At 36.0% G+C, this 14,666-nt stretch overlaps 1 protein-coding gene across 1 annotated transcript in view; it reads left to right on the top strand.

Annotated features, from left to right (window-relative positions):
• The window catches only part of dusp22a (dual specificity phosphatase 22a), a 14,448-nt gene extending 1,534 nt beyond the window's left edge, over positions 1–12,914 (top strand). Inside the window, exons 2-7 of the mRNA XM_017440947.3 lie at positions 1,550–1,583; positions 2,764–2,846; positions 3,389–3,438; positions 7,417–7,491; positions 7,718–7,889; positions 11,631–12,914. Of these exons, the coding sequence (XP_017296436.1) occupies positions 1,550–1,583; positions 2,764–2,846; positions 3,389–3,438; positions 7,417–7,491; positions 7,718–7,889; positions 11,631–11,801 (585 nt within the window). The 3' untranslated portion in view covers positions 11,802–12,914. The remainder of the gene's footprint in view (positions 1–1,549; positions 1,584–2,763; positions 2,847–3,388; positions 3,439–7,416; positions 7,492–7,717; positions 7,890–11,630) is intronic.
• Positions 12,915–14,666: the final 1,752 nt, after the last annotated feature.

Here is a 14,666-nt window from a genome sequence, read left to right as displayed (position 1 = left end):
ACATTTAACATTTAGATTTAACATTTAGGATTTAGATTTATATTTAGCATGTAGCTGTAACAATTACATTTAACTAGCTAAATGTTGTAAAAAGTGACATCAGAAAATCCACACTACATTTTTAAACAGTGCTTGAAGCTAAATGTGACAAAATTTAGGCATGAATTTTGAGCACAAGCTCGTTTACAAACGGCGCCCCATATTAGTGGGCCTTTTCAACGCAGTCATTCGAACTTTTCAATAATGTGCAACCACAAAACCAAGGAATCAGGATGTTTTCCAACTAATGCTCATTCTTGTTCACTTTATGCACTTGTCTTCAAAATAAATGAGTATACTTAGCCCTGACCTTTAACCTTTTAGTCATGGGAGGATAAAATAATATAACTGTAACCATTTATGTCCACATGCAAAAGCGTGATTCTGTAAAGTCTCACCCTGGTGAATAGTCTAATGATAATATCCTAAGTTTAATTTAAATCTAATAATTAGAAAACAAATGCACATTACAGGAGACCCAAACAGTGTTTTAGGGTCAGTAATTAATTGAAAGATCTTTAAATAAATTTTGAACGATATCAAGATTTTATATCCGGTTTTTAAGAATTAGGAAAGTACCAGCATTTGTTTTAAAAATTCAAAGTATTTGGATAATTAGGCCTAAAATGCTGAATTTCCATTGAATGATATAAAAAGTTGTCATCTTTTACAAAAATTGGTGCAATTTCTTCTTACTTTTGAAGATTGCTTTGAAACTCTCCATAAATGATCTTTAATGAATGCTCAGAAGTGGTTAAAATAGTATTAATAAGGAATTTTTTGTCAAATAACTAGTGATGAACCTTTATTCAACCCAAAGATTGAGTTTGTTACTTCATAAAATTATATTGGCATTACCTCTTTTACAGTTTCTTGGTGGGAAACAAAAAAATATATGTGCTGACAATTCAAACTTATTGAGTTATAGAATATACAGTAGTTACTTGAAACCTTCAAGACTTCAAACACGCTTCTGTTGGGAGCACAATGGTGCCATGGCTGTTTCTCAAATAGGACATGAACAACTAGAAGACAAAGAAGACTGTTTCTATTTATGATCAGTGCAGATTCCCATTATTCCAGCCCACTAGCCAAGAAAAAATAAAAAAAATATTTTAAAATTATTTATTAGGGGATGGTCCTGCCAGGTGGAAAAAACACAAATTCAGTGTTTGGAACCCAGATTGCAGCTTGGCAGACTGTATTATATATTATATATAAATAAATGCTCAATAAATGTTCCTTTTTTCAGGCAACACTTCCTTTCTTGTACAGAAGTATCACAGTGATGCTCAGCACCCACTTCCCGCTCATCACTTTGTCCTGATAATCATGCATCGCCACTTCAGGCCTTGTATGGTTGTAGGAAATGTTTGCTTAGTTCTTAAGCCTTAAGCCCTAAATCCAACCCGGTCTGACCCAGAACATTTGTTCCTTTTTCAAGTGGAGTTTTTGTCAGCGCGCTGTGATGAATGGTTGATGCGAAATGTCTGTGATTTCTGCTTCACAGGTTGTTGATGGACTCTACCTCGGGAACATTAGAGGTAAGGCAAACATATATTTGAAACGGGCTTGATGGTTTAAATTTAGTACATACAGGTCAGGGAAGACCTTCTATAGCGTAGGTATGCAGTCAACATTATCAGCTACAAAATAGATTGTTGGTTTAATGAAAGCATAAAGATGAAGCTTTTAGTTTTATAATCAATGTTTAACATTTCTATTCAACACACAGGCCTCTGTCTGTTTAATATACTCTGTGTTTACTTTACACCTTTCAGGGTCATGGGGTAATGCTGTGATCTTCAAAGAATAGAAGCATAAAAACAATTTTTATTCACAGTGGATAGTTTGTAGTGGCATATAACATGAATCCTAATAGTTGAGCATTAGATGTTATACTTTTTTATAATTTTTTTTTGCCAAACATAGGCTTCATCTTAAAAAGATCAAAATCATTAATTTACGAGATCCTTCAAAGCATGAAAAGGTTCGTTTTAGACCTGAAATAAGAATAAATATCCAAGAGTGTCAGGGTTCCTGGTTTTGAAAGCCAACCTCTCCCCAGTTAGCGTGGCATTTGCAGTGTTCTAACTTTAGTTTCCTCCACATGATGGCAGAAGTATCACGGCTAAAATTAGTCCAAGTGACAGGAGAAAGTGATCCCAGGCCTCAGTGTTACGAATGATGTTACAGGATGAACAGCAACTCTCAGAACTGCCTCAGTAACAGCTTTTAATGCAGATAATTATAAATATAAAACTTGTTGTTATGGTAGGTTTCTGTAACATTTAGAACCTGGTTACCACTGGTTTCTTGAGGCTAGTTTAGCGCGAGATTTTTAATGTAAATTCAGACTCTGAGTCAGATGTTATATGTTGGTTTATAGATACAGAGAAAATCCCCCCTTTTATTTTTTTTCTAATGTGTCCAGATGAAAACAATTTTGACACAACAAAACCCAGAGAAGATCGCTAATTAGGTGTAATTTAGTATCATCATAATAGTCCTACACAACAACTCAAACTTCATCATTTGCAAAATGAAATCATTTTGTTTTCAGCAATGTTACCAGAATACATCATATTTTTAAGATGGCATGTATGAAAAGTAAATAAAGTTGTTTGTGAAATGTATTTCTGGGAAATCGTTAAACAAAATTATGAGCTGATAATGTTGCCTGACTCTGGTGAGAAATGTTTACTCTCTTTCTTCTTGTCACAGATTCAGAAAACAGAGAAAATCTGTCCAAAAATGGCATCACCCACATCCTGTCTGTGTACAATAATGCTAAGCCGATGTTTGAGGTTAGTAGAGAAACCGTGCTGGATGATATTTTTGGTTGTGTTTCTTGATGTGTTTTTAATGGATCAAACCAGCGCTTCCTGTGGAAAGTTTCACCTGGAAGCTGGTCCAACTTAGCCTCTGATAATGTAAGTCCTGTCCTGGCTCCTGTCAGCCAGGTGGGGGCAGTGATGAGTTATGTAAGAGACGGGAGAGTTTGTGAGGGAGTTGGAAAGTGTAAAGCTTGTGATGTTTGTAGACAGCAGCTACAAAATGTCAGGAACTTTGCAACCAGGCAATCACTTAACAGTGTTACAGCATTGGAGTTTTAGTTTCATTCACGATTTCACAACCGATAATAAATGTACTCGACCTTTAGCTCACATTACAGAGGAGTTTAGTTTAACTAAATAACAAACCAAAAACAATGTTAAAACAGACAGATACAATCAGAATACCAATATCATGATAGCTTTATTAATAGCATCTGCATTTGCTTGGATTAAGTCTTGAGCTTGTTTTTTTTTTTCTTTTATTAATTTCTAATTTTGTTATTGTTTTAAAGGACAAGACATATCTTTGTATTCATGCAGCTGATGCTTCCAGTCAAAACCTGTGAGTAATCCCATACATGAGTTTTCTTTTTTTAGCTGGGTTTCCATCCATTTTTAATCCAAAGATATTTTGTATCATAACATAATAAAAAAAAGAGTCGACTGACCCTTAGCAGGTATCTGCCAAGCAAATACAGTGGCAGCAGATTATACTGTTATTGTTTATTTATTCAAAATTAAGACAAAATCCAATAACAACATGTAAAAACAGATCATAAAAATATAAAACTATGCCTTTTATGATTAAAAAGGTTGTAAAACCAACTTCAGCAGCAATAACTGTCTCCTGTATGACCTTATCAGTCTCTCACTGCGTTGTGGAGGAATTTAAGTCCACTCAGTTTTACAACGTCAGTTTATTGAGGTCTGCAAAGATTTACCTATGCACAGCTCTTTAAAGTTTCCACTCCATTTTCAATCAGGCGGAGGTCTGAATTTTGGCTGAATCATTGCAAGACGATTGCAAGACTCTAGAATAATTTCTTATTGTAGAATGAATCCAAACTGTCTCTGTAAGATCTTCGCTGATGTCTTTCCTTCTTAGCATTGTGGGAACACAGACCTGAATGGTCTTAACTGTCTAAAACTAGGCTTAGATTTAGTGAAGTAGTTCTCATGTTTCTGCTTATCTGAGGTTGTGTTTACCACACTGTAAGACCTAGTGAGATAACCTAAACGATGTAGGATTGATAAAAAGGTGTACTTTGATTTTACAATTAATGTACACACAGCCATTCTCAAGCACAAGTGCAGCCATGGGTGCTTCACGGAGCAAAAGCACAGCTTAAAAAAACACAAGCATGAAAACAAAACGGAATAAGAAAAAATGAAGAAAAACCACTAGAAGTAGCAATTAAATGTTGATTTAAGCAAAACGACATGAATGCAAAAGACAGAAATTTGTTTTAAAACATGTGGGACACAGAAGTAATTAGTGAATTTTTAATAAAAGTTCTTACAAAAGAATCTGCTTTAAGCTTTGGTCTGAAATCTAAACGGGTGTCAGTGTCGTGTATTCAAACTAAGAGTTTGTTCTGCAGGAGTGGAGAAAAATGTAGTCAGTTAAACTATAGCCACAGGTCACATTTTTTTATGTTTGTGGGTTTTTGAAAGAGGAAAATTAAGTGTGTTTAAAGTGTAATTGTTCATCAGGAGGCAGGCTGACTGTTGAAAGAAGCGTGAACTGTACCTCCACACATGCAGCGGCTGCTAACATGGCACATTAGTCATAGCTGTAATGTTTCTCTCTGCCTGCTCTTTGGCCTCATGCAACACCATTTGCTTTATGTCTCAAATGCTTCTTCTCAGTTTGTGCAAACTGAGAAAAAGTGTTGAAGCATCAGTTCTGGACTTCAATTTGAGCAACAATGAGCAGTACCGTGTGTTGATGACTTACTTTGTGTTGAACCAGGAGAAGGGCAGCACAGACAACAGAGCTAGAATCTCAGTAGTGGCTGCATAACATTTCTGATCGTGTTCCTGCAAAAGCTCCAAACTGACAAGTGAAAAGGCCCTGCTCTGGTTGGGTGCAAGAAATCTCAATATGAGTGAGGTTTCTGAAGAGAAACTCTCTGGGTGAAATTAATTGAGGAGAATTTAACTCCAGTCGTTGGTTGGACTGCCGTTGATTGAGTTGGGGCGGGGGGTGTCTGACCTCCACTGTCGCAATCAAGCACTCTTCCCTCAGGCAGCAGAGGAAGGAAACCTCCCAGTGACATCTGGCTGTTTGCTTCGACCACCCAGGGCTTTAATAAACCCCCTCTGTCACAATCACTGATCTGACCAAGGAGAGGGTGAGGCCAACTGCCGTCCCACCACGTTTACCATCACGCAGGGGCCCCTATGGTCCGATCTGATGGTGTATTCATTTGAGACTAAATACAATAAACTTGTATCTATATTATGGCATTCAGTTCAATATAAAGTGTTTGGTTAATCTGCACTGACCTAAAACAGAGTTACTGTCATGTTAGGCTTCATTATATGTCATTTAAAAATGAAAGGTAAATCTCTTCCTAAGAACCTAACCGTGTGTTATCTAAGACTTCCTGAATGGAGCTTCTCTTTGTTGCTTTGCTGCAAGCGTTTCTTTCTGGATGGCCAACATGGTTTTCTGTAGCATTCACACGAAACCTTGGTTTAGGGTTTAATGCACAGTAATCATTGACCATGAAGGTGTAAACTCATTTGCATCAGCATTTTCAAAATGAGATTTGCGTTTGTGCAAGGTGCTTTCATGTCTAATCTAGTACAAAAGAATTAAAGCCCTTTATTATTTTTTTGTAAAAATGTTTCTGCTGGCTTGAAATTGTAACAATCGTTTGAAAGAAATTGGCATATAACTTATTACAAATTTGCAGAAGTTTCTTTTTGCATTTCAATTTTACTGCAGCTGAACATCTTTTCAGCATTTTTCCCTCCTCATCCATATTGAAACCTCAAACCTCAGTGTCACAAGTCAATTTTCTGCATATCAAACAAGTCTGTTCTGTCTCCTTGGTGCAGAGGTTTCCGGCAAAGTGCTGAGGAGACATTTTAAAGAGGAGTTTGGATCACAGGAAGGAGGAAAACAGAAAAGTGACAGTCAATCTATTTTAGCCCCAGTCTGTTACCCTGTCTGCTGTTGAGTAACCAGCATCTGCTCCTCAGGAGACAGCGTTATCAGCCACACACTTCTTGACTATAAAAAAAATAAAAGAAACCTCCTCAGTGTTTCCTGACAGTGATTTGGTAAGATATCTGAGGAGCATTTCACTTCATTGTGCTGTTATGTCCTCTTGAGAAGCTACACTTGCAGGATTTCTGTTATCATGCCTATTGAGTAGCAACATTTGTTTCCAACAAAGTATATTGAAGCTGAAAACTGATGTAATTTTGCCGATAGTGGAAAAAAAAGATGGTTACTTCCTTTGTCTGTCCCTGCTGTCTGTGGCCTGGTCTACCACAGACTCTCTGTTTGAGCCGACCCAACATCTTTCTCACATGACAACCTGGAGTATTAGAACAAAAAAATCTTTACTCAAGTGATTTCTTAGAAATAGTTAAAAAATATTAAAACCACCTCACCTAATCTTGAACCTCTTGGTGTATTTGAAAGCAACCTGCAGTTTCTACTGGGAAAATCAGCACATTAATACAATTTCAAAAACGTATTTGAAGCGGTGTTCGGGCCTTAACGCAGGAGTTTCAGTTCAAGGTGTCATTTCTCATATCCTCTAAAGGTCCTTTTTTAACTTTACCATGTACAGTACTAAAAATAAGAAGCTATAGTTTATGATTTTTCTGATTTCAGAAATTTGTGTGTGTAATTTGTGCTGTATATTATGAAATTGCTCATTTTTTCAAGTGTTGGATGAGATGAGGACCATATTGAATCATATTGAATGTTAAAGCAATCAAAGGGCCACACATTAAATGACAACATTCACATATACTCACTTCATTATATATTTTCTCTTTCAAACTTCACAGCCATAGAAAGGCTTCCTGTTTATGCCAACATGTAACTAACTTGATTTGTACACAGTTGGCATATTTTACAAAAAATAATATTTTGTCTGGTAGTTACATTGGAAGACACTTCTAGGCTATTTTCTGCCTCTTCTGATAATCATGTCTTTAACATAGTTAGTAGCTTTACAATTATGGTTTTAAAAAAGCACCATTTAGAGACAGTCTTCTCTTTATAAAGCCTTTATATTAAGTTTGGTTCTGACAATAAAACCACTAACCTGGGGATGAAAACTTGGGTCCTACTTTAGTCCAAACATATAAAGTTAGACTTTCAGGATGTTTAGTTTCATATGTATTTACACTGGCTTCAATAGTAATTAAAAACATTGATTTAATTATTTTTATTTGTTTGTTTTGTTTTTATTTGAGTACATTGAAAATCAGATGGAGATAATCCAGGGGTATGTTACACATATATGTTACACAGAGCTAATGTGTCTTTTTAATTTTTTTATTTCTTTTTCAGATTACAGCATTTCAAAAAGTGTATCACCTTTATCCATGAGTGCCGCTTGGATGGTGGAGCTTGTTTGGTTCACTGGTAGGTTTTCAAGCTCATGACATATGTATTGTGAATGCAGTAAATCTCCCAAGGATGTCTCTAAAGAACAATGAGAATTCACTATTCAGTTTTAGATATTTTTCACAAGTCACAGCCTTCAGTCTGTACTGTAACTGATGGAGCTTTTTTTTCTTTCTTATCTTTCAAAACACTAATTGATACATGGCAATAACTAAGCTGATTGAAGTCTTTTGTGTTGCTATAGCCTTGCAGGTGTGTCTCGCAGCACCACCATGGTGGTGGCCTACCTGATGACTGTCACCCACTGCAGCTGGGAGGACTGTCTGTCTGCAGTCAAGGCTGTTCGCTCGTTTGTCGGCCCAAACTACGGCTTCCAGCAGCAGCTGCAGGAGTACCAGAATACAAAAGTCTCAGAGGTAAACGTTTTGAAACCCGGCACACATATTTTAGATATAATAACTCTGTAACTCTTCTGTGTGTTGGTTGGAACTTTTAAAAAGCACCATGCTCAGGCACTGACAGGATGTGACACCTACAACCTTAACCGTGCACATTCAGTCTGTGGTTCACCTATCAGCTGTTAATCGCAGCCATATTCTGCATGCTTATTGTTGTGGCCTAAAGATTGTTTCTGGTATATTTATTCTTCATGCAAAAGCCAATGAGCAGGTGGGATTGTTTTACAGTATTATTTTTTTTATATAAAAAAAATGTGATTCATTGATATAATCTGCAAAATATAACTCAGATCTTTACATGTTAAAGTTTAACTTAAAGGGATTGTTTGGATCTTTTGAAGATTCTCTGGAAAGCTCATGAACAATTAATATAGGTTGCTCTTTGAACAACCTAAGCTCAGAGACATTAAGTTTTATTCTGACAGGACTGATAAGCTAACAGCTAGTCTGAGTGGGGCCAAGATCAAAGTGGATTTCTGCCGACTCCAGTATTTAAAAAAAAAAAAAAGTGTAGTGTCATATTTTGCGTTTAACATTTCTATGTTTAACATTTATATGCAGTAAAGTTCACGTCACATGATTTCTCTGGCATAAATATTGTGATATTCCTACAGGTAGCTGTTGCTATTTGCTCTTCCAAATAATCATATAGATCTCTGTGAATATGTAATGCAAAATTGATAGCAATGCAAAAGTTAATAAAATAGTGCTTGCATGAACTGTTATGAGATTTTTGAGACTAGAATTGTTTTAAAAGAGCAGCAGTCCACTTTGGTCTTTGTCCTGTCAGGACTAGCTGTTAATTCTGACATCAGTCTTTTTAGAATTAAACTTTATTTCTTCAACCTGATGCTGTCCAAAGAACTATCTGCAACAGGTAAGATGGTATTTGCTTATAACCTTTTCACCCAACTCTGCTTTAAAAGATTGAAACTCTAAATTGTATTGTTAGCATCAACAACTTCACATTTTTCTCGGCATCCTCAGCTTTATTTTTAAAGCCTTGAAAACATCCCTGTAACATGTTCCAAGTAGTCCACTCACACCTGTAACAAAACAGGAAGTAATAACATTAGCCAAAAGTCCAGGTACAAATCCAGTTTGGTCTGGAATATTTTAAAGGTCTTCAAAAAACAAAACAAAACAGTAGAACACAATGTGACAGATTCACGTGTTTGTATCAAAAGTACAGCATCAGAGCCAGGGACCTAAAAAGGCTCAACAACCTGATAAAGAAAGCTGGTTCTGTTCTGGGGATGACTGTGGAACCTCTGGAGATGATGATGCAAAGAAGGATTTTGCATAAAACCAAGGAAATCATGGACAACCCTGACCATCCTCTTCATGAGACCGTCATCGGAAAACAGAGTCTCTTTAGTCAAAGGCTTCTTCAGATTAGCTGTAAAACGGACTGCTACAGGAGATCTTTCCTGCCCACAGCCTTCACCATCTATAATAACTCCGTGATTTAAATGAGCTATGTCAACATTTAATTTCCCTCTAGGATTAATAAAGTATTTTTGAATTGAATTGAATTGAATCAAAGCCTCTTCAGACATCATGTGTGTTTCATCAGAAGACAAGAACATTATCAGCTGTTATTGGAACAAAGCGTGCAGCAGTTTGTTTACAGCCTTTAACATTTTGCATAATTTGGATAACTTTAGCCAGTGAAGAGACTTGGTGTGCAATTCCATGACTAAGTGCAAGAGAAGGGGAACTGCAGGGGATTTGCTTGGATTGCATTAGCTGGGGTACTGTTCATCACGTGTTTAGCATTACTGTCAGCATCTTGCAACATAACATGACTGAAAAAAAAAAAAAACAGTTCAATGTTTGTAGGCCTTGCACTGATTTCGAGGATTTAAGGGGAAACAAGTTTTCTGTATGTGAGATTTTCCCACGTGTGTCAGATGGAAAGTGAAGAGTCCAAAGAGGCTTTTGCCTCTAACAGTTTTAACAAATCCTAACAAACAAACTAACTTGCTGTAGGAATTAGGCTGCACAGTGCCGGTGCAGCGCTTTGAAACCAGTTCAGTACAAGATGTGCTCAGCTTTGCTTTACGTGGACACTCAGTGTGGATGTCCAATGCCAGTGATACTGGTCAATATGCTTTATAATTTAGATCTATAAATTGCTGCTTAACTCAACAACACTAAACCTCTCCAGTGCAGTCATCAATTTGAAATACTGCAGCTAAACTCACACCTGAAACTGGGTCACCTTGTTGATCATTAAGCAGTTTATAACGTGATGTTATTATTGTTTTGAAAAGTAAGCTTTAAAAAGAATAATGTTTTAGGTTTCTACTTGTGAAAATTGCATTAAAATTGTTGTTCTTGAAACTAAAGGTTTCCTGCTGCTCCTGCTGTTTTTATTTTGAAGGTTTTATCAGATTGAATCAACTTTCAGGTAGCTTTATCTGACCGTGAAGTCATATCTGTGCAGTTTTTATTTTCAGTTTTCCTATCGTGTGAAGCACTTGAAAGCCCTGTGTGGCTTCTGTCGGGATTAATATTTCTTTCTCAGCATGACACGGTGGCAGTCAAGATCAACACATGTTCCACATTTTGCTACCATTGTTTTTGATGTTATCTCTTCACTGAATTCATGTTTTTACATCTGTGCTAATGTTATGAATCAGTCCTGAACTCTGTGGCTTTTAGGATGAATGTGAAGATGCAGTACTAATTTTAGGAAGATCAATGCATTGCTTTCACAATGACTTTCACTTCATTTTATTTTATAAAGAATAAGATATTGCACAAATTGAGTAGATAGTTCTTGGACATCCTTTCAGAGATTAGAACTCCTAACATTTATTGCCTAGACCTGTTGTTGAACTCGCAATAAAAATCAAGCTATATAATAAAGTTATATATGGCTATATAATTTTACAGTACTGTCAAAAATCGTGAGTCCCTTATTTATATATTTTGCTTCTAAGAAGAAAAACTTGTAATCTTTTGCAGTTGCCTTGATCAATATTCTTCAGGCTTTCTGGAGGTTTATCAAAGTTTACCTTTTAGACATTAGGTGCTTTTTTTTTACTCATTTACAGTCCAATACGTGAGCATTTGCAGAGAAGTTGATTTGTTTATTTGTTAAACCACTTTACTCAGATTTGAGTCATTCAATCATAAAAAAGGCCCTTAAGCATAAAAACAACCTATTTTGTATCTACAAGTAACAGACAACAAAGATTGGATTTTAGGCACTTTCTTACCAGCAGCCTCTAACGAAGATGGAAGTTGTTCCTGTTTCATTAGTTAAATGTATGAAAATGACCAAAGATAAAAGTTTGACTCATGAAGTAGTTCTAAAGAACCCACAAAGTAATTAGATGCTTCTGTTCTATTCGGTTCTATTTTTTTTTTCTAAATACATGACTTTTAGATACTTTTTTATCTTCTGTAGGTAGTTTTTTAGGCTTTGACACTTCTTTTTTCTTTCACTTGTTCACTTTCCTTTTTTAGGCACGATACACTTTCATGGTCGGGTACAAGGACTGAACTGAAAATAAGCTAAAAGAGCAGCCAAAATCCAAAGAAAACTGCCCTTGACAACTATTGATTAAGATCACTTTCAAAGATTATTAGAAAGTCAGGCTCCTAAAGCAAAGTTTGATCTTGAATAGACAATGTTTAATGTGGTAATAAGGAGTTTTTTTGTTTGTGTTTTTTATCTTTTGTCACCAGTACCGAGCATGGTTACAGTCCAGCTTCCGTCCCAGTCCATTCAACGACCAGGAGCAGGTGGAAGCTCTGTTGAGTCAGTACACAGAGCAGCAGGAGAGCCAGAGCAGAGCAGCCGACCCCAGCTGGATGGTCGTTGGCTCAGACCCTGAACCTTCTGAAGACAGCAGCTGAAACAGGACTCGCCAGCTGAAGTCAAGCCCAGTGCTGTTCTACTGTTTTGTCCATAGCTGTATTCAGCATTTAGGCTATAGAAACATATATAAATACACACTTCCAAATTGAGCTTTTTTGAACCTTTAATTGCTTCTGTCACCACATTTTAAACAGTCAAAGTTGATTTTGAAGTTATCCATACTTTTATGTATTATCAGTCTGAACAGCCAATCAGGGGTACTGGTGCTCACAGACACCTTATTGTAAACACCCCAGCACTTTATCTATAAGGAGGAACTTGTTTTTTTTGTTTGTGTTTTTTATTTAGTGGACTTTTTATGCCTGCGTTGTTCAGCTCTGTAGCCTTAAAAATAGCCCTGATCAATCCTGTCTTAATTGAACATTTTGCCTTTAAGTCCAGTCTGCACTGATAAACTACAAAACACACAAATCCTCAACCAAATTCTCATTTTGACTTGCAGTTTTGTTGAAGTCCGGAACTTCGATGAACAGATACCAACATATATTAGATACATTCCACTGTTGGAGCTGCTGCTCACCTGTCAAACTTACAAAAACTTCTAATGTTTTATGTACAATTCTACTCGGAGGGGAAAAAAATGGTTTGTATCGTCCCTGCTGAGAAAGGTTTACCAAAATTATACCTTATCAAGCAATAAAAGTGAAAACCTACAACTTCTCCCTTGTCAACCAACAGCTGCAGAAACCAGAGGTGACCTTTTCATATTGCCAGCCTCAGTTGTCCCTAAAGATGCAAAGACAGTAATGTTACCTTAGATTAGAGCATCTTAAAGTGGGACTCCATAACAACTATGGCTTCATTGATGTAATTACCTTGTAAAGCCAAATTCTAGTCTTCCGAAATGTATCGAAACTCTAATTTATCATTTTAATGTGACAGAGGTGTTTTATATGGGATTCTTGTGAAATTTCTGTTTAAAAAGCCATGTGTTTTTAATGGTGTTTTATTTATGGTATTTTTCTATTTTATATGGAAGTGCACTGAGAAAAAAAATGCAATTCCTAATAAATCTGCATTGTGGTTTGTGTCTGTGTGTACAACTCAAATTAAAACATGCAATTCAGTTGTGCTATTACAGCTGTAGTGAATTTGATTACTTTTTTTTTGTAAATAGAAGCCTTTTTTTATACATAACACAATGTGCTCCTGGCCCATCCTAAAAATGATTGTTTCTTTTTGTGAGTAAGTTTTTAATCTATTTATTCAGCAGTGCTTTATCCTCATGAAACATTAGTTTTTCTTGTTGAACAAGTTTCCCTGGAAACATTTCCATTGGAGTTTATGGGAACTAATAACTGAGGACATGTACACCTTTTGACAAGTTCTTAATTATAAATGTTTCTGTAAAAGTACACGCTTTTATACTAAGAGTTTATTTGGCAAAAAAGAAACTAAAATATTGCTGAAATGGAAAAATGTATACGAACTAATGAGAGGTTTATAGAACTGAATTCATAAGTTAAACCTTTTCAGTAAATCCTGCTATTTTTAACCAATTATGATAATATTCTTGCATTTATATTAACACAAAAACATTGAATAGTCCTATCAATTATTCTCTAATTACCTGAGTTATTTGGTTTAGTTTAATTTGCTGTAAAGTCCTAAATAAAAATGTAAATTTAACGATTCTAATACAAATTTTCATGGTAGAAAATGTGAAGCTTGGAAACAATAATTGCTTTAAATTTTTTCCTACAGTAATAAAACCACAACCAACCACAGTTTGCACAACTGTGAACACAATGGCACAACGTCAGCATCAAACTGTTTTTTTAAAACACTAAATACATTTATCTACTTTAGACACAGAAATATGTCACCACTTGTCATTTTCAAACAAGTACACTTATGAACCAATGGATTAAAAAAGATGTTTGTCTTAAATTTAAACCCCACCAATCGAATCTAAACATTACATTGATGCAGCACATATATACAGATAGATTTGGCTAGGAGTTACTTCCAGTTTTGCTTTACATATGAAGATATAGCCTGTGATGTCAAAGAAATCTATACTGAAACTGTGTTGGATACAGTAATTTTTACAGTATTTGTCCACCCAAATATTTCCCGAGTTTACAAAAAATGAATATATTTGCGTGTTGTTTCAGGTTTAGCTCATCAGTGTGTAAAAAAGGTCAAAGGAATCAGATTAACAGTGAATTGTTACTTTGTTAAAGATCTGAGGTGTTCTGCTAAATGAGTGTGTGATCGTGCTTATTGTGTGAAGTGTTTTGAGAAAGGTGTGTGTGTGTGTGTGTGTGTGTGTGTGTGTGTGTGNGGGGGGGGGTTCATGGTGGAATAGTTATACAACATGCGAGTTTAATGATTTTTTGTTTTAAAACAAGAATTGGGTGCACAAATTTGAGTTTAGTGTGAATTTTCTACACCAGGTCAGAATTATACATACATGCTCAAATATAAATAGTCCAGAGTCACATAAATCTTTTTAATAAATGGTGGTTAGGGATCTAGAAGGGGTTTCATCTTTTTAAGGCCTGTTAACTTCTCATCAGTGATCATGACTGAATGCAGCCGGTCGTTTACCTTTTCCAGTAGAAGAAAAAAATGTTTTTGACATCACTTTTTGAATTCATCAGATGTAGGAAAATTAATTAGGACGTTTAGGAACAACTTAGGAACTTAGGCTTTAAGCCTACTATGAACTGCAGAAACAACAGTATCACTGACCACACTGAAGCCAGTCTTACAGCATGGACCGAGAGGGTGCCCAAAAAGAAAGAATCCCCTGTTCCAAAAGAAGCTCCTTCAAGCTCGACTGAAGTTTGCAACTGCCCACATGGACACGCAAAATGCCTTCTGGAGAAAAGTTTTAC

Source organism: Kryptolebias marmoratus, linkage group LG15 (assembly GCF_001649575.2).
Source record: "Kryptolebias marmoratus isolate JLee-2015 linkage group LG15, ASM164957v2, whole genome shotgun sequence".
NCBI lineage: Eukaryota > Metazoa > Chordata > Actinopteri > Cyprinodontiformes > Rivulidae > Kryptolebias > Kryptolebias marmoratus.
Note: the sequence above shows the minus strand (reverse complement) of the source record. Positions and strands in the feature narration are given on the sequence as shown.